The sequence below is a fragment of the Phoenix dactylifera genome, chromosome 13 (assembly GCF_051530095.1).
Source record: "Phoenix dactylifera cultivar Ajwa chromosome 13, Ajwa_hap1_PhDact_Kaust_v1.1, whole genome shotgun sequence".
Classification (NCBI taxonomy): domain Eukaryota; kingdom Viridiplantae; phylum Streptophyta; class Magnoliopsida; order Arecales; family Arecaceae; genus Phoenix; species Phoenix dactylifera.
In genome coordinates this window covers 25,800,001-25,823,828 of record NC_143202.1, presented here as the reverse complement: position 1 = coordinate 25,823,828, position 23,828 = coordinate 25,800,001, and the positions used below count along the sequence as shown (strand labels likewise).

The 23,828-nt window shown below is 39.8% G+C and overlaps 3 protein-coding genes across 3 annotated transcripts; all 3 read right to left on the bottom strand.

Moving 5' to 3' along the window:
* Positions 1 to 276: 276 nt before the first annotated feature.
* Positions 277 to 1,971, bottom strand: LOC120112129 (1-aminocyclopropane-1-carboxylate oxidase-like). The gene is made up of 3 exons (XM_088709953.2): positions 1,760 to 1,971; positions 1,432 to 1,667; positions 277 to 1,348 (listed from the first exon to the last, which is right to left on the bottom strand). Exons 1-3 carry the CDS (start codon positions 1,961 to 1,963, stop codon positions 766 to 768), a joined length of 1,023 nt encoding a protein of 340 aa, XP_088566079.1. The 5' UTR covers positions 1,964 to 1,971; the 3' UTR covers positions 277 to 765.
* A 9,108-nt stretch (positions 1,972 to 11,079) lies between these two features.
* On the bottom strand, positions 11,080 to 13,124 carry LOC120112130 (1-aminocyclopropane-1-carboxylate oxidase-like). The gene is made up of 3 exons (XM_039130777.3): positions 12,926 to 13,124; positions 12,598 to 12,833; positions 11,080 to 12,514 (listed from the first exon to the last, which is right to left on the bottom strand). Exons 1-3 carry the CDS (start codon positions 13,025 to 13,027, stop codon positions 11,932 to 11,934), a joined length of 921 nt encoding a protein of 306 aa, XP_038986705.3. The 5' UTR covers positions 13,028 to 13,124; the 3' UTR covers positions 11,080 to 11,931.
* Positions 13,125 to 17,998: 4,874 nt separating this feature from the next.
* LOC103713802 (1-aminocyclopropane-1-carboxylate oxidase-like) lies at positions 17,999 to 19,498 on the bottom strand. Its single transcript, XM_008800828.5, has 3 exons — positions 19,311 to 19,498; positions 18,981 to 19,216; positions 17,999 to 18,897 (listed from the first exon to the last, which is right to left on the bottom strand). Exons 1-3 carry the CDS (start codon positions 19,410 to 19,412, stop codon positions 18,315 to 18,317), a joined length of 921 nt encoding a protein of 306 aa, XP_008799050.1. The 5' UTR covers positions 19,413 to 19,498; the 3' UTR covers positions 17,999 to 18,314.
* Between the last annotated feature and the right edge of the window lie 4,330 nt (positions 19,499 to 23,828).

The window sequence follows — 23,828 nt, the reverse complement described above, 5'->3', positions numbered from 1 at the left end:
TTCTGCATTAGAGATAAATTCTTTCTTTCTTTTTGATTGCATTCTTTTCTCTCTCTCTTTTTTTTTAAAAAAAAAAGAAATGGGATTGGATTCACTTTCCTCGCTCCTAATTTCTTGCTACAGAAAGATAGATGATAATTTAACACCTCTTAGAGTCTTCTTGCTTGGTTAATGCAATCCAAAGATTCCAAAGGCTAGGGTACCCAGACTAGAAGAATGAAGATAGCAATCAAAGACAAGACAACGCAATGTGACATGGTAAAAAGAGTCCATCTTTAATGCAGAAAGAATTATTTATAGCCTCACACATTGATGGTAAAAAGAATTACATGGTAAAATAAGTTACAGCAGTCACAACTGAATTAGCCCATGATCTCAAGAGTACAAACTACAAATTAAGTGAACACTGACTCAACAACACCTACAAACTATAAATTAAGTGAACACTGACTGAACAACACCACCAAATTTTATGACCCGTCCGTCCAGTACCATGTTACAAACAATCAACTCTTGCAAATTAATTAACCAACACAGGACCACTCATTGTAGGACGTCTCAACATTCTGACTTACACTGGTTGAAACAAAAACTAAATCTATGTAACCTTATTTTAGGGTGCAATCATACCAGCACTAATGCACCATAAGAACCCCCTGGGAAGTCCTCGTCTTGCATTCATTTTATTCTTCTTCATTAAAAAAAAAAAAAGAATCCATGTAACCTTGTTTCTCGTTTTCATCATTTCTAGCTTCAGTTTTGCCTTCAAATGGCTGCGACCGCTTCAAACCTAGGCTCCTTGGGCTGAAACTTCTGCTTGACATACACATCCATGTAGTCCCCGAAGACAAACTTGGGGTACAAAGGTTGAGCCACTTCTCCGGGGGTTGCTGGAGCTATCGTGGCCTTGGGGGAGGGGTTGTAGAAGGACGCAATGGAGCGGCGGTTGCCATTGCTGGTGGCGAGCACACGGTGCCACACGCTTTTGTATCGCCCATTGCTGAGCACCTCTATCTGATCTCCGGTGTTGATCACGATGGCATTGGCTACAGGCTGGACGTCGATCCACTGGCCATCTTTAAGCATCTGGAGTCCACCTACATGATCGTCTTGGAAGAGCAGGATGACGCCGCCGGCGTCGGTGTGGGCACGAAGGCCTTGAACGAGGTCTAGGCGAGGGCATGGCGGGTAGTGGCTCACCTTGGTCCCGAAGAAGGGCTCGTGTTCGCCATTGCCGGAGAAAGCATTCTTTATGCAGCCCTTCTGTAAACCCAAGTTTTCATCCATTATTTCCATTAGTTTCTCCGCCAGCTTCTTGAGCTCTCTCCTGTATTCCTTCATGGTTTCCCTGCAAGTTAAGGAAGAGAAGGGTTTTAATGAAGCAACCGTATATGTCTTCGGTTGACCTGGCCGGGAAGTGTAGGATCTTACTTGAACTCTGGGGGGTTGGATGGCCATTCATTGTCGTCTTGGAGAACAAACACATCCTCCCAATCCACGTCGTCCAACCGCTGAACGTTACTGTTCTCGCCTTCTTTATCCTCCAATTTGTTCAACAACTGGACAGGGTTGGATTTCTTGAAGGCTTCAGCTCTCAGTTTGTAGCATTCAGAGCTGACCTTCTTCACGCGCTCCAGAAGCTCCACCGGAATCCCATGGTTCACCAGCTGACAACAGCAACAACAAGATCGTTGAGAATAAATGACAACATTTAATATGTTCATGGCCTAAATGGGTTGCGGCAGTGTTACTGACTGACCTGAAAGAATCCCCACTCTTCGCATCCATTGGCGATCTTAGCCAAAGTTTCGGCCCTTTCCTTGCCATCCAACTTCGAGAAGTCGATGACCGGAATTGCCATGTCTAATAGCAAAGGTAGTTCTAGAGAGGGAAGATGAGAACTCAGAAGCTTTATGGCAAGTTTCGGAAGTCTCTCTTCTGCTGTGAGTGGAATTGGTGGCATGGTTGGCCTTTTATAATGCACCGTCTCGGTGTATTTAGACAAGAAAACAGGAAGGATAGTAATTAATGACATTAATCACATTAATCAGGTGTTGGTGGCTAAGCTTGGTCCAAAGGTCATCTTGGGTGACAGCTTTGTCCGCAGCCTTCTTTCCATTGACTGGGATACGCAAGAGCCTTCTTTTCAACTTCCAAGCTAATTAAGTTTGACCTGAATGATCTTAAATTCTATGTAGGTAGGCCATGCCTTCCAATATATATATATATATATATATATATATATATATATATATATATATATATATATATATATATATATATATATATATGGTCTAATTTTACAGACTACCATGTGTTAATAAAATTAGACCATATTTATCTACCTACCTACCTGTCTGCCTATCTATCTATCTATCTATATAGATATCAATCTCTATGTGTATGCATGCATATGTTGCCTAATTTTACTGGGTTCTTATCTAGTTCTGCTAGATCTTTGTTGCACCACGCTGGACTTAATCAATAATTGATGATAATCGTAAAGCGAGGATGATGGGATATCTTATATGTACTTAAATTAGATGTACATGTTTGGTGGGACTTTTTAATATCTTTGATCACATCATATTCTGAGATCATGAAATTTTCTGAGGGATCATTTCTGATGTCACACATGCTCTGAGGCAAAATTGGAATTGGAATAAACCTTTTCAGGTCTAAAGGGATGGTAACAAGGTCCCAGTCAAACTTTTCTACCGCTTGCCCGCTCCTGTACACGTGGACCACTGTACTTTGAGGAAGCTTGCCAGGCGTCGATAAGCTTTCCACCCTTGGGCTGACATGGTTTCATTATGTTTGTTTTGTTCACGCTAACTTCTTTCTTCGTGAAGTGCAAGTTTTTGGACACTTCTGTTTCGAGTCTTTCTTCGTGAAGTGCAAGTTTTTGGACGCTATCATATCCAAAATGCTAGTATGGTAAAACTAGAAAATTATCAGGTAGCTAGAATATGCACCAATAGCTGAGCTGGGGCATGGGGCAATGCAGCCCTCTTTTTTTCTTATGTTAATCATGATTTGTTATATGATAACAAATAAATTATTGCCTCATACATACATATATAGATAATATGGATAATTGTAGTTGATGAAGAATAATTGCCCTGCATTAGGTAGGCTAAAGACTTTTATTTGATTATTTCAAATAATCAATGGATACGAAGCAACCAGCCGTGAGTCTCCGACTGGTAGATCGATGGGCGGACACGATAGATTATTGGTGGCTCCCCATCGTCCGTTACCCATTTTTTTTTCTTTTAATATAACCAAAACAAAAATCATACTCGAAGGATATCCCTCAACATTGTTTGTAAAATCTCTATTATGCGAGAATAAACATACAAATATGGTATATAAAACTTATTCATGTGATGTTAACATCACAAACGGTTATCATCTAAGTACTAAACACGCAATAAGGTTAAAAGAATGCTCTGATACCACAACATGAGAAACTATCTTAAGTAAAATAATTTTATGCAGCGACAATATTGGTGATGCATATCTCCAGCCATAATTGTTCAAGTATTTAATTAAAACATATCCACAATAAAATTTTAATAAGGGGCTTTCTAACCTATGCATCCGTAAAAGCCAAAAAAATTGATAGAATATCATAGGCTCAAAAATAGACTAGGCAAGAAACTCTTATCAGATGATTAAAACCTCGCAAGTTTTTTTTATTAAAAAACTATCTATAAGTATAACTAGAGATAGTAGGTAATTATCGATCACTCAAAGTTATCTGATACATGTGGGCTATATAGAGACGTGCTCAGCATCCCTTCCACTGATTCTATTGCTATTTTCTTGCAAAAGTTTATAGTGTTAAATGATTTAGTTGCAAAACTATAGTTTTGCATTATAATGGCGTGTACTTTGCTGTCTGAGTAGCTTCAACATGAGAAAAATACGGTTGTGCAGCTCTTTCTTCTCTATCATATGACTAATTTAAGGATTTCTTGGACAGCGACAAATAGCCATTTCAACCGAGATATATATAATGTCCAGAATTACTATAAACTACTATGTTAAAACTGGTGTGAGAAGTTTTGGTCCCCCCAAGTTCAAAATATTGTACGAGTCCTAGAACTTGTCGGTCCACGAGGAAGATTTGTGTGGTCGCTTGTTTCTCCCACCCACAACCCCAGTTTGAACAATGCCATCTTTTGGACGGGGTGAATTTGGGAAGCAATTGACATGAGAAAAAAGTGGATGGCCGACATCCACGACATGTCCACGTGGTCCGTATCTGTGAGGTAGGATCGTCGTCCCCACGTCCTGTTCAACTCGCATGTGATTTCTTAGTTTTTCTTGTGTCATATTTACATTTTGATGCTATGTGAAAGTGGGATAAAAGCAGATTTTTATAATTAAAATAAAATTAAAATCGGATCGGATACGGAACAAAAAATAGTATATTCATATTTATATTTATTTTATTTGACGAAAATATAGATACGGATTTGGATCCGGGAGGTCCAAGGGGTAACGGTTGTGTCCACCCTTTGCTATAAGATATCTGGGCAATGGTGAGGGATGGAGGAGCCTTCCAGGCCAAGCATATCTTCCCTAAAGCTAATGCGGCCACAGACTGGATGGCTGCTTATTTAGCCAGTCACTCAGATAGTACTCTATGGGCTAGAGATGAGAAGTTGCCCCTGGCACTCCGAGATATTTTGTTTATATATTTTATTGGGTGCGTTCATACTCGTCTGGTATGATCCACCTGTCTTAACAAAAAAAAAATACAAATACAAATACTGTTATTAATCGGATGCTGAAATTCATGTGTATATCAGTTTTAAATGGATACAAAAATAAATCGTATATTAAAAGTACAAATATAAATACGGATATAAATTGGATAATTAAACTTTATGGTCACATAGTTAAAGATATTGCTAAATGTATGATACATCATGTTAATAGTATATTAATATAATTGTTTATTTGCCTTAAAAGTTTATGAGTGCTATATAATATTAAATCAGATTATAAATGAAATCGGATATTTAGATGTGGATCGGATAGTTGTTTATCTATATCACTTAGATGCTCAAATTTCTATCTATATTTGGATAGATTTGGATACAGAAATGGATCCAAACAAATATTGCCCGATCCACTTTCACACTTAAATTAAAAGCAGGTTTGCGTGGTGGCTGTCTTGGGTTGCCATTGGTTGCCCCATGGAAGAAAAATTTCTTTACAGCTACTTCACAGAGAATCAAGCATACATAATCTCCATTATCGAAGAAAAGTACAAAACGAAATTATTTTTAGGCATTTCTTTCTATGAGCAATATGGAGCCAAGATCAAGACCTGCATTAGCTATTTTGGTCCAGAGGCCCCAATAGATTGAAGCCATTCGATGATGTGGTTTAGTCATCATAACTAACCTTACACAACTGTAGAAAATGGCAGATGAAAAGCGCTTGGAACTAGGGGAGAACGGAAGAAACACTTCCGACTACTCTTTACTGCTTGAATGAATCCCCTTACATGACACCAGTCACAATATATATAACGACGTTCTGTTACAACCGTATAACGGAATTACTAACCAACTAATTATGATGAATAGTATTAACTAAAATCAGAAAACCCAGTTAATTATCAGCCGAAGCTCAGTTCAGCAGAGTTATGAACTTAGCTGATTTTTGAAGCTTGAGTCACAGCACACCCCCTCAAGATGGAGCATACAAATTATGGACACCCATCTTGCGAATCAAGTTGTGGAATCTGGCAGCTCCAAGTGGCTTTGTAAGTAGGTCTGCAAGTTGAACTGTGCCGGATACATGAAAAGTTTGAATTGTTCCTAATTGAAACTTATCCCTTTCAGTATGGCAGTCGATCTCAATGTGCTTCGTCCTCTCGTGAAACACTGGATTGGCGGCTATATGGATCACTACTTGATTGTCACAAAACATCAACGCCGGCTTCATATGTTCCACATCCAAGTCTTTGAGAAGATTCAACAGTCATGTAATTTCATAGCAGGTAGATGCCATGGAGCGATACTCTGCTTCAGCTGGAGATCTTGAAACTATGCGTTGCTTCTTTGATCTCCATGAGATGAGCAATTCACCAAGAAAGACACAGAAGCCTATGACAGACCTACGTGTATCCGAGCAGGCTGCCCAATCTGCATCACAGAATGCCTTTAAATAGAGTTCAGACTTTGATGGGAAGAACAGCCACTGTCCCGGTGTGGCTTTTAAATATCTCAATACAGGATAAGCAGCTTCTAAGTGTGGCTGTTTAGGTGAATCTAGAAATTGGCTCAATACTTGCACAGAATAATTCAAATCCGATCTTGTTATGGTGAGATATAACAGTCGTCCTATCAATCTTCTATAAACAGCAGGATCTTCAATCGATTCCCCTTCAAACTGACTCAACTTCAAGTTTTGCATCATTGGGCATCTTGTTGGTTTCGAACCGAGGTATCCTGCATCTTCTAAGACTTCCAATGCATACTTCCGTTGACAAATGGATATTCCATATGAGCTTCTAGCAATCTCAAGTCCAAGGAAGAATTTTGAAGTCCCCAAATCTTTGAGTTTGAATTGTGCATCAAGGACCTGCTTAAGATGATTTGTATAAACAATGTCACTGCCGTCAATTATTATGTCATCCATATACACGAGTATGGCAGTGTATGAGCAGCCATTTCTCTTTATAAACAAAGAGTAATCAGCTTTAGACTAAGTGAAACCATGGGATGTGATGAATGAGGATAATTTTGCAAACTATTGTCTTGAAGCTTGCTTTAATCTGTATATGGACTTATTTAGTCGACAAACCATTCGCTTTCCTTTCTCCCCCTGCTGCTCATAACCAGGAGGCAGATTCATGTAAACCTCCTCTTTCAAATCACCATGTAGAAAGGCATTGTTAAAATCGAGTTGGTACAAATGTCAATTCTTAACTGCTGCAATTGCTAAAAGTGTTTTCACAGTGACTAACTTGGCAACTGGGGAGAACATGTCATGATAATCAATTCCAGCTTGTTGAGTATATCCCTTTGCAACTAACCTTGCTTTCTTCCTTTCTTTAGTGCCATCAGCTTTGAATTTTTGCTTGTAAACCCATTTACAATCAACCGACTCTTTTCCTTCTGGTAATTCAGTGATGGTCCAAGTGTTATTGGCAATGAGTGCCTTTAATTCAGCATCCATGGCTTCACACCATTCAGGGAACATGGAGGCTTCAGCATAACCTTTTGGATCAGTTAAGGATGAAATGAACAAGCAAAGCTCCGATGTGGTGAAGAGAGCCTTTCATAATTCAGAAATTCTGAGATGTCATGAGCCTTTCTTGATTTTGTATGGGGCTGTTAAATAAATGATTGAGAGTGGGAAGTAGACAATGCCAAACTACAATGGTACCCCTTGAGGTAGGTAGGAGGATGTTTTAGTCTAAAGGATTTTCTAACTTGCTGATTGGGAGAAGGAATGGCTGGTTGCACTAATGAAATGTTGAGTCTAGAAGACCTTCTAGGAATCTGGCTTGAAGGCTGATCATAAGGTTGAATTGGTGGCTAATTTGTGGGCAGCATTATGGTAGGAGAGTGTGAAAGAGGAATTGAAGGATGAGAGGTGGTTTTGAGTGTGCCATTAGGTATGCTAGTGGGTGTGCCGGGTGCTGAAACATGAGTGCTAGTGTCCTGTGTGGGGTGTTGTTTAGTAACAGCAGGCTTATACTCACTTGGTGTAATGAAATGTGGGCAGAATATGGTGTCATGAGATGAAGAATCCAGTGTAGAAGGGGTAATGCTGTGTTGAAATGGAAACACAAATTCATGGAATACAACATCTCGGGAAATGATCACTATCTTGGTCTGAATATCATAGACCTTATATGCCTTCATGCCATGGGGATACCCAATGAAAACGCATTGTTTGGCTCTAGTATCAAATTTTGATCTATGTCTACATAGAGTAGAAACATAACACCAGCAACCAAACACCCTTAAGTGTGCGTAAGAGGGTTTTGAAGAAAATAGTACTTCATATGGGGATTGATTAGAGAGTTTTGGTGTTGGAATTCTGTTTATGAGATAAACAGCGGTTAGAATACAGTAACCCCAAAAATGTAAAGGTAGATTCGCTTGAAATCTCAATGCTCTAGCAACATTAAGAATGTGCTTATGCTTTCTTTCTACCACTCCATTCTGTTGGGGAGTTTCAACACAAGTAAGTTGGCGAGTGATTCCTTTTGATGCATAGAAGTCTATCATGTTAAATTCTTTTCCATTGTCCGATCTGATGACTTTTATTTTAGCAGAAAACTGCACCTCAACTAAGGTGCAAGAGGATTGAATGATATTTTGGGTTTGTGACTTGGACTACATGAGGTATACCCAAGTTGTCCTGTTGAAATCATCCACGATGGTGAGAAAGTACTTGGAACCATGAAGTGATGGTGTGGAAAAAGTCCCCATATGTCACAATAGATCAGTTCAAAGGCAATGTTTGAAACATAGCCTGTGTGAGGGAAACTTAGAAACTTAGTCTTTGTTGTTTAGCAAGAAGGCAAATGGCACAATGACTATTCATACCAATGTGTATCTCAGGTACAGACTTATTTAACATGCTAAGTCGAGGAAAGGATAGATGTCCTAGCCTATGGTGCCATAGATCAAAAGCATGATAAGTATCAACCAGATTTGCAGAGGAATACAATTGGGGAAGACATGGAAGTTTTGGCAACATAGAAGGGTATCGTTGTTGTACCAGCAGCAGAAGAGGAAGCCTTTGCAGTACCCGCAGCATGACTATCGTCTACTTGAAGATGGTAGAGGCCATCTTCAAGTTTTCCCTTTCCAATCGTCGTCCAATTCAACAAGCCCTGTATGAAACAGAAATTTGACAAGAAAATCAGACAACATTGATGCATCTCTATTAGTTTACTGGCTGAAATGAGATTAAAAGAGAAGCTTGGAACGCAAAGGACGTCCTTCAGGGTGAGGAATTTGGAAATTCTGACTGATCATGTATGAGTCACGGGTACTCTTTCACTAGTGGGAAGTCTAACAGTGGCACTTACTTTGGATTCAATGGTAGAGAAGAAGGAGGTTGAACACACCATGTGGTTCGTGGCTCCAGTGTCAATGATCCAAGGGATATGTGCTTGATTTTGAGCAAAGGTGCTCATTGAACAAGTAAGGTTACCTGAGAAGCCAGGTGTTGCCAACTTGATTTGTAAATTCCCAACTTGATTCACTGATGGCTGTGATAACCTTTGTACAGCAGTGCTTGTCCCATGGGATTGCAATTGAGGCTGCAGGATTGAGAGGATCTTGTGACACTGATCCGGAGTAATGGTGACCTTGGAGAGGTTAGGAAAGGATTCTGGTGTCGAGGTGTAGGAGATCTGGTTTGCCACAGAAGAAGTCCCTCCTTTTCCTTTTGTGAAATTTAAGCCGGGTGGAAATCTATGGAGTCTATAACATTTTTCTTTTGTATAACCCGATTTCCCACAGTGACTACACATGGGCCTTTCCTTTTTGCGGATTTGGCTCTTTTGAATGGGTTTCAAAGTGGAGGAAGAGAATTGACATGAGTTGTGAGTTGAATCACCACAAGATTTGCTAACGAAGGCGGAGGCCTCAAAGCTTTAGTTCATAGCAGCAGTTACCTCACGCTGTCTTTCTTCTTGAAGAGCGAGAGCAAACACCTTGTTGACGGGTGGCAAGGGATCCATTAGCAGGATCTATCCACAAACACTTGAATAGGAATCATCCAATCCCATCAAGAATTGAATGACTTGCTCTTCAGACTTCGCTTGGCTGCCAAGGTTTGAGATTGGCCAATTCTTCCCGAAGTCTTTTCAAATGGGTGAAGTAAGAGATCACACTGCCATGATTCTGAGAAAGAGATGAGATCACCTTCTTCAGCTGGTAGATTCTTAGACCATTGCTCTGGCTGAATCTCTCCTTCAGATCAAGCTAGATTTCTTGTGCTGTTTCCATATAGATGACGCTGGTGCTCATCTCCTTTGGTATGAAATTCAAGATCCATGCAGATACGATCATATTACATCTTCTCCAAACAACATGGTATGGATCATTCGGTGGAGGTTGGGGAATGCTTCCATCAATGAAGCCTTACTTGTTCTTGACGCTCAAGGCCATGACCATCGATCTGCTCCAGGTTGAGTAGTTATCCTCATTCAAGATCAAGGAAACAAGCTGCAAACCAGTGTTATACCCGTGATGCAAGAAGTATGGACTCATTGGATCTTCCGCTATGTTTTGAACGGGTGAAGGGACTGAGTTGGTGCTACTAGTTGCAGACGTAGCCATGGTGGGAAGCTTTCGAAGCTCTGATACCATGTAGAAAATGGCAGATGAAAAGAGCTTGGAAACATGGGAGAACGGAAGAAAGACTTCCAACTACTCTTTACTACACGAATGAATCCCCTTACATGACACTAGTTACAATATATATAACGACGTTCTGTTACAACCGTATAACAGAATTACTAACCAACTAACTATGATGAACAGTATTAACTAAAATCAAAAAACCCAGTTAACCATCAGCCGAAGCTCAGTTCAGCAGAGTTCTGAACTTAGCTGATTTTTGAAGCAAAAAGAAGAATTGGAGCTCGTAGATTCTTCAACTTTTACAATTTTTGCCACTTGGGATTTCCTGAATTTATGTTGTTCTGATGGTTTACAATTTGTGTTTCACAAGTGTTGCAATCACTGTGACATTGTGCTCGTCCTTCATTTGAGAATGAACCGCAGCATTGGGAATTTACACTATACACTCCCCTTTTCAACTAATTTTTGAATATTAAATTTCCACACCGGTTCTGAAACGCTAACATGATGAGCATAGTCTCCTCAGATCAAGTCTACGCATTCCAACTTCGAGTAGCCTTGAAACTTCCTGTGCCAACCTTTTTCTTTTTTCTCTCGCGAGTTCAGCTTTGCGACATCGTATCCATTGCATCACTAAAATTAAAATATATTTAAGAATTCAATCTATAGTGCGTCAGCACCATGTTACAAGTTTCAGCCTAAGGAGCCAAGGTTTGAAGCGGTGGCAGCCATGTGAAGGCAAAGCAGAGTGACCAAGGTGGTAGCATGGTTGGAACGGGACTAAAATTTCATCGAAGTGACTCAGGTTCGAAAAACGCGGGCGTCGATTAAATATGGAGACCAAATGGCCTCGTCTTTGATTGCTATCTTTATTCTTCTAGTCTGAGTATCCTAACCTTTTGGAATGTTTGGATCGTTTTGACCGCGCAAGAAGACTCTAAGAGGTGTTAAATTATCATCTATCTTTCTGTAGCAAGAAAATAGGAGCCAGAAAAGTGATTCCAATCTCCTTTTTTTTTAAAAGAAAAGAGAGAAAAGAATGCAATCAAAAAAAAAGAAAGAAAGAATCTATTTTTGATGCAGAAAGAACTATTTATAGCTTCAAACTTAGGTGGTAAAAGAGTTACTTATGCAGAAAAAATTACAAGGTAAAATAAGTTACAACAGTGACAACTTACTTAGCTGTCGATATTCTCAAGAGTACAAACTACAACGTGAACACTGACTCAACAACACTACTAAATTTTACGATCTGTCGGTCTAGTATTTTGTTACAAACAATCAACTCTTTGAAATTAACCAACAGAGGACCACTCATTGTAGGACTCAACATTCCCACTGACATAGGTTCAAACAAAAACAAAATTCATGACCACTATCTTTTGTAAATTATTTTTATTACTCCTTTATTTTTTTTTTCTTGTAAAACTTTTATAAATAATTTCTGTAAAAAAATAATCCTAGCTTCTGCTTTGTGTTTTTCTAGTAAAACTTTTATAATTTTACTCCTTAATTTGTAGCTTTGCCTCCATCTTCATCAAAAAATAAAAAAAAAAATTTACTTTCTGCTTTGCCTTCACATGGCTGCGACCGCTTCAAACCTTGGCTCCTTGGGCTGAAACTTCTGCTTGACATACACATCCATGTAGTCCCCGAAGACAAACTTGGGGTACAAAGGTTGAGCCTCTTCTCCGGGGGTCGCTGGAGCTATCGTGGCCTTGGGGGAGGGGTTGTAGAAGGACGCAATGGAGCGGCGGTTGCCATTGCTGGTGGCGAGCACACGGTGCCACACGCTTTTGTATCGCCCATTGCTGAGCACCTCTATCTGATCTCCGGTGTTGATCACGATGGCATTGGCTACAGGCTGGACGTCGATCCACCGGCCATCTTTAAGCATCTGGAGTCCACCTACATGATCGTCTTGGAAGAGCAGGATGACGCCGCCGGCGTCGGTGTGGGCACGAAGGCCTTGAACGAGGTCTAGGCGAGGGCATGGCGGGTAGTGGCTCACCTTGGTCCCGAAGAAGGGCTCGTGTTCGCCATTGCCGGAGAAAGCATTCTTTATGCAGCCCTTCTGTAAACCCAAGTTTTCATCCATTATCTCCATTAGTTTCTCCGCCAGCTTCTTGAGCTCTCTCCTGTATTCCTTCATGGTTTCCCTGCAAGTTAAGGAAGAGAAGGGTTTTAATGAAGCAACCGTATATGTCTTCGGTTGACCTGGCCGGGAAGTGTAGGATCTTACTTGAACTCTGGGGGGTTGGATGGCCATTCATTGTCGTCTTGGAGAACAAACACATCCTCCCAATCCACGTCGTCCAACCGCTGAACGTTACTGTTCTCGCCTTCTTTATCCTCCAATTTGTTCAACAACTGGACAGGGTTGGATTTCTTGAAGGCTTCAGCTCTCAGTTTGTAGCATTCAGAGCTGACCTTCTTCACGCGCTCCAGAAGCTCCACCGGAATCCCATGGTTCACCAGCTGACAACAGCAACAACAAGATCGTTGAGAATAAATGACAACATTTAATATGTTCATGGCCTAAATGGGTTGCGGCAGTGTTACTGACTGACCTGAAAGAATCCCCACTCTTCGCATCCATTGGCGATCTTAGCCAAAGTTTCAGCCCTTTCCTTGCCATCCAACTTCGAGAAGTCGATGACCGGAATTGCCATGTCTAATAGCAAAGGTAGTTCTAGAGAGGGAAGATGAGAACTCAGAAGCTTTATGGCAAGTTTCGGAAGTCTCTCTTCTGCTGTGAGTGGAATTGGTGGCATGGTTGGCCTTTTATAATGCACCGTCTCGGTGTATTTAGACAAGAAAACAGGAAGGATAGTAATTAATGGCATTAATCACATTAATCAGGTGTTGGTGGCTAAGCTTGGTCCAAAGGTCATCTTGGGTGACAGCTTTGTCCGCAGCCTTCTTTCCTTTGACTGGGATACGCAAGAGCCTTCTTTTCAACTTCCAAGCTAATTAAGTTTGACCTGAATGATCTTAAATTCTATGTAGGCAGCTAGGCCATGCCTTCCAATATATATATATATATATATATATATATATATATATATATATATATGGTCTAATTTTACAGACTACCATGTGTTAATAAAATTAGACCATATTTATCTACCTACCTACCTACCTGCCTATCTATATAGATATCTCTTTATGTGTATGCATGCATATGTATATGCCATGCCTAATTTTACTTAGTTCTAATCTTATTTTGCCAGATCTTTGTTCCACCAAGCTGGACTTAATCAATAATTGATGATAATCGTAAAGCGAGGATGATGGGATATCTTATATGTACTTAAATTAGATGTACATATTTAGTGGGATTTTATCATATCTTTGATCACATCATATTCTGAGATCACAAAATTTTCTGAGGTATCATTTCTGATGTCACACATATATACTTTGAGGCAAAATTGGAATTGGAATAAACCTTTTCAGGTCTAAAGGGGTGGTGGTAACAGGGTCCAGGTCATACTTTTCTACCGGTTGGCCGGTCCTCTACACGTGGACCACTTTATTTTGAGGAAGCTTGCCAGGCGTCGATAAGCTTTCCGCCCTTGGGCTGACATGGTTTCATTATGTTTTTTTTGTTCACGCTAACTTCTTTCTTCGTGAAGTCTAAGTTTTTGGACACTTCTGTTTCGAGTCTTTCTATGAAGGTTCTATTAACTTTCGTATATAAATTTGATATTCAAGAGATGGTTGGACGCCTCTTTGCATCTATCTTCGACCTTTCCCTCGATGGATGAGTCGTTTTGATGGCGTTCCATTCTAGAAGCTATTAGAACTTCCAACCCTAGTAGTGTTAGCCTAGAGACCTAATTGGAAGGAAAACAAAAGCTTGGCTGGCTGCGTTAATTTTCCGTCAACAGACCATTTCCCACTTGCTGTACCCCAGCCCGCTTATAATCTTCGGGTTCTAATAGCTTAATGGATTGTCCAGCAATTTTTAATGTATTATGATATAATATAATATAATATTATATTTATAATATAATATAATAATAAAGATATAAAATAATAATAATAAATAAGAATATCTTTTCTTACACGGAAGAGAATCTAATCCATGACTAGGGTTCTTTATTAGGACTTCAGCAAATTTTTAGATTTATAAAGGAATAAAGTATGTAATTGTTATATTTTATTATGGATATTAATGAGGGCAAAATGGATCGTCCAGCCCATAACAAAGAGCCACCCTATTTTGGCCCAATAGGCACCAACGCCGACCAGACGCGTCTTCAGCCCAGCCCAGAATCAGCCCAACCTCGGACTTCGCCGAAAGCTCCTCCAACCTCCGATACTCGCCGACGCCCCCGACCAAGCATGAGATGCCCTCCTTGCTCGCCGACGCGCCCCGAGCTTGCGCGCCCCGGCCAAGCTCGGGGCGCCCTCTTCAATTACACACCCCAACTCTTGAGCTCGGGGCACTTCGCCGGGCATATCTCGGCGCTCGTCAAGCCGACCTCGCCAAAGGCATTATGCAGCCTCTCAACGAGTTCGGCCCTGCCAACGGCCGCACCTATGTGAGTGCTCACGCCCTCCTACGTGGCCGTACATTGCGACGCCACTCCGCCACGCTTTGCTAGCTGGCCCACGGCAGTCCAAGGACAACGCTATGCTACTCCGGCCATGCCCTGCTACGACTGATAACGCCTAACCGTTTCCAAGAACGGATTCCACCATGCGCCACAAGCAAGCACCGGCTGCACGCCACTCCCACTCATGATGGGAACGGGTCATACCTCCGCCACCTAATTACCCCTACTGGGACTATAAAATCCTCCGACAGGTAATATCGATGGGATTTTTTGGCTGAACCTATTAAGCTCCACTCTAATTTGATCGTCGGAGGGTCCTCACCGAAAACACCGGTGAGGCTTTTGGTGATGCATACCTCCTGCCATAATTGTTCAAGTATTTAATCAAAACCTAGCCGCAATAAAATTTTAAGAAAGAGCTTTCTAACCTATGCCTCCGTAAAATTCAAAAATTCTATTAGATAAACAAAACCTCGTCAGTTTTTTTATTAAAAAAACTGTCTATCATCATAACAAGAGATAGTAGGTAATTATCTATCACTCAAAAGTTATCTGATACATGTGGGCTATATAGAGACGTGCTCAACATCCCTTCCACTGATTCTATTGCTAAATGATTTAGTTGCAAAGCTAAAGTTTTGCATTATAATGGCGTGTATTTTGTTGTCTGAGTTGCTTCAACATGAGAAAAATACGGCTGTGCAGCTCTTTCTTATCTATCGTATGACTAATTTAAGGATTTCTTGGACAAACACAAATAGTCATTTCAACCAAGATATAATGTCCAGAATTACTATGAAATACTATGTCAAAACTGGTGTGAGAAGTTTTGGTCCTCCCAAGCTCAAAATATTGTACAAGTCCTAGAACTCGTTGGCCCACGAGAAAGATTTGTGTGGCGGTCACTTCCTGTTTCTCCCCACGCTCATCCCCGGGTGAATTTAGGAAGCAATTGACATGAGAAAAAAGTGGATGGCCGACATCCACGACATGTCCACGTGGCCCCTGTCTGTGAGGTAGGATCGTCGTCCCCACCTCCTCTTCAACTCGTATGTGATTTCTTTGTTTCTTTTGTATAATATTTACATTTTGATGCTATATAAAAGTGGGATAAAAGCAGATATTTATAATTAAAATAAAATTAAAATCAGAACGAATATGGATCGAAAAATAACATATCCATATTTGTATATATTTTGGTTGACGAATATAAATACGGATACCGATATTAATCGGATGCAGAAATTCATGTGTACATCAGTTTTATACAGATATAGATACAAATTAGATATCAAAAGTATAGATATAAATGCGAATATAAATCAGATAATTAAACTTTATGATTACAGAGTCAAAGATGTTACTAAGTGGATGATAAATCAAGTTAATAGTATATTAATATAATTATTTATTTACCTTAAAAGTTCATGAATGCTGTATAATATTAAATAAGATTATATATAGAATTAAATATTTGGATGTGGATCGAATAGTTGTCGATTCAAATCCTCTGTTTTTTTTTTGATGGATATGAATACGGATACGGATATCACATGGATACTCAAATTTCTATCTATATTTTTTAGATAGATTTGGATACAGAAATAGATTCGAACAAATATTGTCCGATTCACTTTCATCCTTAAATTAAAATCAGGTTTGCGTGGTGGCTGTCTTGGGTTGCCACTAGTTGTCCCATGGAGGAAAATTTCTTTACAACTAGTTCACAGAGAATCAATCGAGCATATATAATCTCCATTATAGGAGGAAAGTACAAAACCAAATTATTTTTAGGCGTTTCTTTCTATAAGCAATACGGAGCCAAGATCAAGACCTGCATTAGCTGTTTAGGTCTAGAGGCCCTGACATATTCACGCTATGTGATGATGTGGTTTAGTCATCATAACTAAGCTTGGTCAACAAAAAGCAAAAAGAAGAATTGGAGCTCGAAGCTTCTTCAACTTTTACAATTTTTGTCACTTGGGATCTTCTGAATTTATGTTGCGCTGATGGTTTACAATTTGTGTTTCACAAGTGTTGCAATCACTGTGACATTGTGCTCGTCCTTCATTTGAGAATGAACCGCAGCATTGGGAATTTACACTTTACACTCCCCTTTTCAACTAATTTTTGAGTATTTAATTTTCACACGGTTCTGAAACGCTAACATGATGAACATAGTTTCCTCAAATCAAGTCTACGAATTCCAACTTCGAGTAGCCTTGCAACTTCCTATGCATGCCAACCTTCTTTTTTTTTCCCTCTCGCGAGTTCAGCTTTGCGACTTCATATCCATTGGATCACTGAAATTAAATTAAATATATTTAAGAATTCAATCTATGGAGTGTCAGTACCATGTTACAAGTTTCAGCCTAAGGAGCCAAGGTTTCAAGCGGTGGCAGCCATGTGAAGGCAAAACAGAAGCTAGAAATGAACATGAGAAACAAGGTTACATGGATTTAGTTTTTGCTTCAAACTATGTAAGTGGGAATGTTGAGTCCTACAGTGAGCAATCCTGTGTTGATTAATTTGCAAGTGTTGATTGTTTGTAACAAGGTACTTGGCAGACAAACCATAAAATTTGGTGGTGTTATTGAGTCAATATTCACTTGATTTGTAGTTTGGACTCTTGAGATTATGGGCTCTTTCAGCTGTGACTATTGTAACTTATTTTACCATGTAATTCTTTTTACCATCTGAGTGTGAGGCTATAAATAATTCTTTCTGCATTAGAGATAGATTCTTTTTACCATGTAACATTAGATTCTTTTTACCATGTGACACTGCGTTGTCTCGTCTTTGATTGCCTTCTACATTCTTCTAGTCTGAGTATCCTAGCCTTTTTAATGTTTGGATCGCATTGACCGAGCAAGAAGACTCTAAGAGGTGTTAAATTATCATCTATCTTTCTGTAGCAAGAAATTAGGAGCCAGAAAAGTGATTCCAATCTCATAACTTTTTTTTCAAAAAAAAAAGAGAGAAAAGAATGCAATCAAAAAAAAAAAAGAAGAAGAAACAATCTATTTCTGATGCAGAAAGAACTATTTATAGCTTCAAACTTGGGTGGTGATCAAAGAATTATTTATGCAGAAAGAATTACTAAGTAAAATAAGTTACAACAGTGACAACTAAATTAGCTGTCGATCTCAAGAGCACAAACTACAACGTGAACACTGACTCAACAACACCCCTAAATTTTATGATCTGTCCGTCTAGTATATTGTTACGAACAATCAACTCTTGCAAATTAACCAACAGAGGACCACTCAAAAACTAACTCCATGAAACCTTGCAAGGTTTGCCTTCACATGGTAAAAAGAATCTATCTCTAATGTAGAAAGAATTATTTTTAGCCTCACACTCAAATGGTAATTACATGGCTTCTGCTTTGCCTTCACATGGCTGCGACCGCTTCAAACCTTGGCTCCTTGGGCTGAAACTTCTGCTTGACATACACATCCATGTAGTCCCCGAAGACAAACTTGGGGTACAAAGGTTGAGCCTCTTCTCCGGGGGTCGCTGGAGCTATCGTGGCCTTGGGGGAGGGGTTGTAGAAGGACGCAATGGAGCGGCGGTTGCCATTGCTGGTGGCGAGCACACGGTGCCACACGCTTTTGTATCGCCCGTTGCTGAGCACCTCTATCTGATCTCCGGTGTTGATCACGATGGCATTGGCCACAGGCTGGACGTCGATCCACCGGCCATCTTTAAGCATCTGGAGTCCACCTACATGATCGTCTTGGAAGAGCAGGATGACGCCGCCGGCGTCGGTGTGGGCACGAAGGCCTCGAACGAGGTCTAGGCGAGGGCATGGCGGGTAATGGCTCACCTTGGTCCCGTAGAAGGGCTCGTGTTCGCCGTTGCCGGAGAAAGCATTCTTTATGCAGCCCTTCTGTAAACCCAAGTTTTCATCCATTATTTCCATTAGTTTCTCCGCCAGCTTCTTGAGCTCTCTCCTGTATTCCTTCATGGTTTCCCTGCAAGTTAAGGAAGAGAAGGGTTTTAACGAAGCAACCATATATGTTTTCGGTTGACCTGGCCGGGAAGTGTAGGATCTTACTTGAACTCTGGGGGGTTGGATGGCCATTCATTGTCGTCTTGGAGAACAAACACATCCTCCCAATCCACGTCGTCCAACCGCTGAACGTTACTGTTCTCGCCTTCTTTATCCTCCAATTTGTTCAACAACTGGACAGGGTTGGATTTCTTGAAGGCTTCAGCTCTCAGTTTGTAGCATTCGGAGCTGACCTTCTTCACGCGCTCGAGAAGCTCCACCGGAATCCCATGGTTCACCAGCTGACAACAGCAACAACAATATCGTATTGAGAATAAATGACAACATTTAATATGTTCATGGCCTAAATGGGTTGCGGCAGTGTTACTGACTGACCTGAAAGAATCCCCACTCTTCGCATCCATTGGCGATCTTAGCCAAAGTTTCAGCCCTTTCCTTGCCATCCAACTTTGAGAAGTCGATGACGGGAATTGCCATGTCTAATAGCAAAGGTAGTTCTAGAGAGGGAAGATGAGAACTCAGAAGCTTTATTCCAAGTTTCGGAAGTCTCTCTTCTGCTGTGAGTGGAATTGGTGGCATGGTTGGCCTTTTATAATGCACCGTCTCGGTATATTTAGACAAGAAAACAGGAAGGATAGTAATTAATGACATTAATCACATTAATCAGGTGTTGGTGGCTACTCTTGGTCCAAAGGTCATGCATCTTGGGTGACAGCTTTGTCCGCAGCCTTCTTTCCATTGACTGGGATACGCAAGAGCCTTCTTTCAACTTCCAAGCTAAAGTTTGACCTGAATGATCTTAAATTCTATGTAGGTAGGCCATGCCTCCCATAATATATATATGGTCTAATTTTACCGACCACCATGCGTTAATAAAATTAGACCATATATATCTATCTATCTACCTACGTACCTATCTATCTTTATAGATATCTCTGTATGCGTATATATGCATGTGTATACTGCGCAAAAAAAAAAAACTTCCGACTCTTATTTGCCGACGCTTATTCCAAGCGTCAGCAAAAATTTTTTCCGTCAACATTTGCCGACGCTTTTTAAAGCGTTGGCTAATGATGACGCTTAAAAGCGTCGTCGAAGTTAATATGTAATTGACGACACTTTTAACGACGCGTTTTAACGTCGTCAAATAACGACGCTTAAAAGCGTCGTGAAATAACGACACTTAAAAGCGTCGTCGGAATCCAAAAAACCGCCTCATTTTAGTCCCACATCAGCGAATCTGGAAAAAAAACTGTTTATATAGCCAAACCCAACCACTCCGCACGGATAGAATGAAGGTACTGATCGGGGAGGTTGTTTGTATTTCTGAATGGAGGAGAAGATGCAGACAGTAAATGGTAATTTTCTTGGCAAATGGTAATTTGCGACGCTTTAAAGCGTCGGTAAAGAGCGATGCTTTAAAGCGTCGGAAATTAGCGACGTTTTTAAAAGCGTCGGAAAATGTTTTTTCCACTGTAGCATAGGCGACGCTTTACCAACGCTTTGGAAAACGTCGGGATGGTTTCTACTGACGCTTAAAAGCGTTGCTAATACCCCAAAAAAGCGTCGCTAATGTCCAAGATTCTTGTAGTGGTAGGCCATACCTAATTTTACTTAGTTCTAATCTTATTATGCCAGATCTTTGTTCCACCAAGCTGGACTTAATCAATAATTGATGATAATAGTAAAGCGACGGGGATGGGATATATTATATGTACTTAAATTAGATGTACATATTTAGTGGGATTTTATCATATCTTGGATCGCATCATATTCTGAGATCATAAAATTTTCTGAGGGATCTTTTCTGATGTCACACGTACTCAGAGGCAAAATTGGAATTGGATTAAACCTTTTCCGGTCTAAAGGGATAGTAACAAGGTCAAGTCAAACATTTCTGCCCGTTGCCTGGTGCACTACACGTGGACCACTGTATTTTGAGGAAGCTTGCCCGGCGTCGATGAGCTTTCCTCCCTTAGGCTGACATGGTTTCATTATGTTTTTTTTTGTTCACGCTAACTTCTATCTTCGTGAAGCTTTCCACCCTTGGACTATTCGTCCTCTTAAGTCTAGCAGAAGTGTAAGTTTTTGGACACTTCTGTTTCGAGTCATTCTATGAAGGTTCTATTAACTTTCGTATATAAATTTGATATGCAAGAGATGGTTGGACGCCTCTTTGCTTCTATCTTCGACGTTTCCCTGGATAGATGAGTCGTTTTGATGGTGTTCCATTCTAGACGATATTAGAACTTCCAATCCTAGTAGTGTTAGCCTAGAGATCTAATTGGAAGGAAACTCAACAAAAGCATGGGTGGCTGCATTTTCTAACAGACATCCGAGACCATAGACCATTTGTTCATTGACTGTCCATTTTCCTCCACAAAAATTCTTTTGTGGTTCAGGTTGTGGCCAAGGGTCTTTGTCCTTTTAAGGGTTTTTGTGCCTGGGTGGCTCCCCCCCCCACCCCTTTTTTTTTTTATAATATAGCCAAAACAAAATTCATACTTGAAGGATGTCCCACAACATTGTTTGTAAACTCTCTATTATGCGAGAATTAACATACAAGTTTGGCATATAAAAACTATCCATGTGATGTTAAGATTGTAAAAAAATATAAAATATATAAATAAATCTACCTCATTCTATCAGCTTAAACTTTTAGAATAAGTGGTGATTTCAACATGGTATCAGAGTGGAGGTCCTGAGTTCGAACTCTGTCTCCGCACTCTTTAACCCCATGATTTCTACAAAGATCACAAACGGCTATCATCTAAGTACTAAACAAAAAGGCTCTGATACCACAACTTGAGAAACTATCTCAAGTAAAATAATTTTATGCAGCAATAATATTGGTGATGCATACCTCCAACCATAACTATTTAAGTATTTGATTAAAGCTTATCCACAATAAAACTTTAAGAAAAAAGGGTTTTATAACTTATACCTCCGTAAAAGCCAAAAAAAATTGATAGAATATTATAAGCTCAAAAATAGGCTAGGTTAGGGATCCTTGTCGGATGATCAAAATCTCGTCAGTTTTTTTTCATTAAAGAAACTATCAGCACATCATATTGGAGCTTTTTTATGGGATGGCATTATCCCCATTCCATTTCCATAGAGCCTAGCTCGTGTTTTGTATTTTAACTTCTCGTGACGTACTCGCACCGTATGGTAAGACGCCGGTTTACCAAAAAAAAAACTATCTATGAGCATAACTAGAGACGGTAGATAATTACCTATCACTCAAAAGTTATCCCATAACAAAGCCTTACATGTGGGCTATATAGAGACGTGCTCAAGATCCCTTCTTTTGATTCTATTGTTATTTTCTTGCATAACTTTATAGTGTGAAATGGTTTAGTTGCAAAACTAAAGTTTTGCATTATAATGGCGTGTACTTTGTTGTCTGAGTTGCTTCAACATGAGAAAAATACGGTTGTGCAGCTCTTTCTTCTCTATCATATGACTAATTTAAGGATTTCTTGGACAAACACAAATAGTCATTTCAACCAAGATATAATGTCCAGAATTAGTATGAAATACTATGTTAAAACTAGTGTGAGAAGTTTTGGTCCTCCCAAGCTCAAAATATTGTACGAGTCCTAGAACTCGTAGGCCCACGAGAAAGATTTGTGCGGTCACTTCCTATTTCTCCCCACACACATCCCCGGGTGAATTTAGGAAGCAATTGACATGAGAAAAAAGTGGATGGCCGACATCCACGACATGTCCACGTGGCCCCTGTCTGTGAAGTAGGATCGTCGTCCCCACCTCCTCTTCAACTCGTACGTAATTTCTTAGTTTTTCTTGTGTAATATTTACATTTTGATACTATATAAAAGTGGGATAAAAGCAGATATTTATAATTAAAATAAAATTAAAATCGGATTGGACATGGATCGAATAATAGCATATCCATATTTATATTTTATTTGTTTGACTAATACAGATACGGATACCGATATTAATCGGATGTAAAAATTCATGTGTATATCAGTTTTAAACAAATACAGATACAAACTGGATATTAAAAGTATGGATATATCTATGCATGGGAAGACATCTCCTATGCGAGAAGGGCACTGGGTGCATGCAGGATATACCTCGAGGAGGACTCTACTACGGTGATTGATTGGATATGGAGAGCTGATCGATACAAGGACGGTCCCCCACGGATTCGTGAGACTCGCAGACTGATTAGAAGTTTGGCTTCTTTCCAAACAGTGCATGTATATCGGAAGGTAAACAGAGTGGCAGATTGGGTCGCCTTCTACGTGGCTCGGCACTCTGAAAAGATTTTTTGAACCAGTGTTACTGAGATTCCTTCTCCCTTGTATTATTTTATTGATTTTGACTTGGCAGGCTATACTCATGTAAGAGCTATATATATATGAGTGTCGTTTTTATCAAAAAAAAAAAGTATAGATATAAATACGAATATAAATCGGATAATTAAACTTTATGATCACAGAGTCCAAGATATTACTAAGTGAATGATAAATCAAGTTAATATATAGTATATTAATGTAATTATTTATTTGCCATAAAAGCTCATGAGTGCTATATAATATTAAATCAAATTACAAATGAAATCAAATATTTAGATGCGGATCGGATAGTTGTTTATCCATATCCACTTTCTCTTTTTTTTTAATGGATGTGAATACGGAAATAGATATGCCCAAATTTCTATCTATATTTGGATAGATTTGGATACAGCTCCAAACAAATATTGCCCGATCCATTTTCATGCTTAAATTAAAAGCAGGTTTGAGTGGTGGCTATCTTGGGTTACCAGTGGTTGCCCCATGGAAGGAAAATTTCTTTACAACTAGTTCACAGAGAATCAAGATAATATAATCTCCATTATAGGAGGAAGGTATATGAAACCAA

Coding starts and splice junctions, on each gene's coding strand:
- LOC120112130 (XM_039130777.3), bottom strand. CDS start 13,027: ATGGCAATTCCGGTCATCGACTTCTCGAAGTTGGATGGCAAGGAAAGG. Junction 12,834..12,925: donor AAGAGTGGGGATTCTTTCAG/GTCAGTCAGTAA, acceptor TGCTGTTGTCAG/CTGGTGAACCATGGGATTCC. Junction 12,515..12,597: donor TCCAACCCCCCAGAGTTCAA/GTAAGATCCTAC, acceptor CTTAACTTGCAG/GGAAACCATGAAGGAATACA.
- LOC120112129 (XM_088709953.2), bottom strand. CDS start 1,963: ATGCCACCAATTCCACTCACAGCAGAAGAGAGACTTCCGAAACTTGCC. Junction 1,668..1,759: donor AAGAGTGGGGATTCTTTCAG/GTCAGTCAGTAA, acceptor TGCTGTTGTCAG/CTGGTGAACCATGGGATTCC. Junction 1,349..1,431: donor TCCAACCCCCCAGAGTTCAA/GTAAGATCCTAC, acceptor CTTAACTTGCAG/GGAAACCATGAAGGAATACA.
- LOC103713802 (XM_008800828.5), bottom strand. CDS start 19,412: ATGGCAATTCCCGTCATCGACTTCTCAAAGTTGGATGGCAAGGAAAGG. Junction 19,217..19,310: donor AAGAGTGGGGATTCTTTCAG/GTCAGTCAGTAA, acceptor TGCTGTTGTCAG/CTGGTGAACCATGGGATTCC. Junction 18,898..18,980: donor TCCAACCCCCCAGAGTTCAA/GTAAGATCCTAC, acceptor CTTAACTTGCAG/GGAAACCATGAAGGAATACA.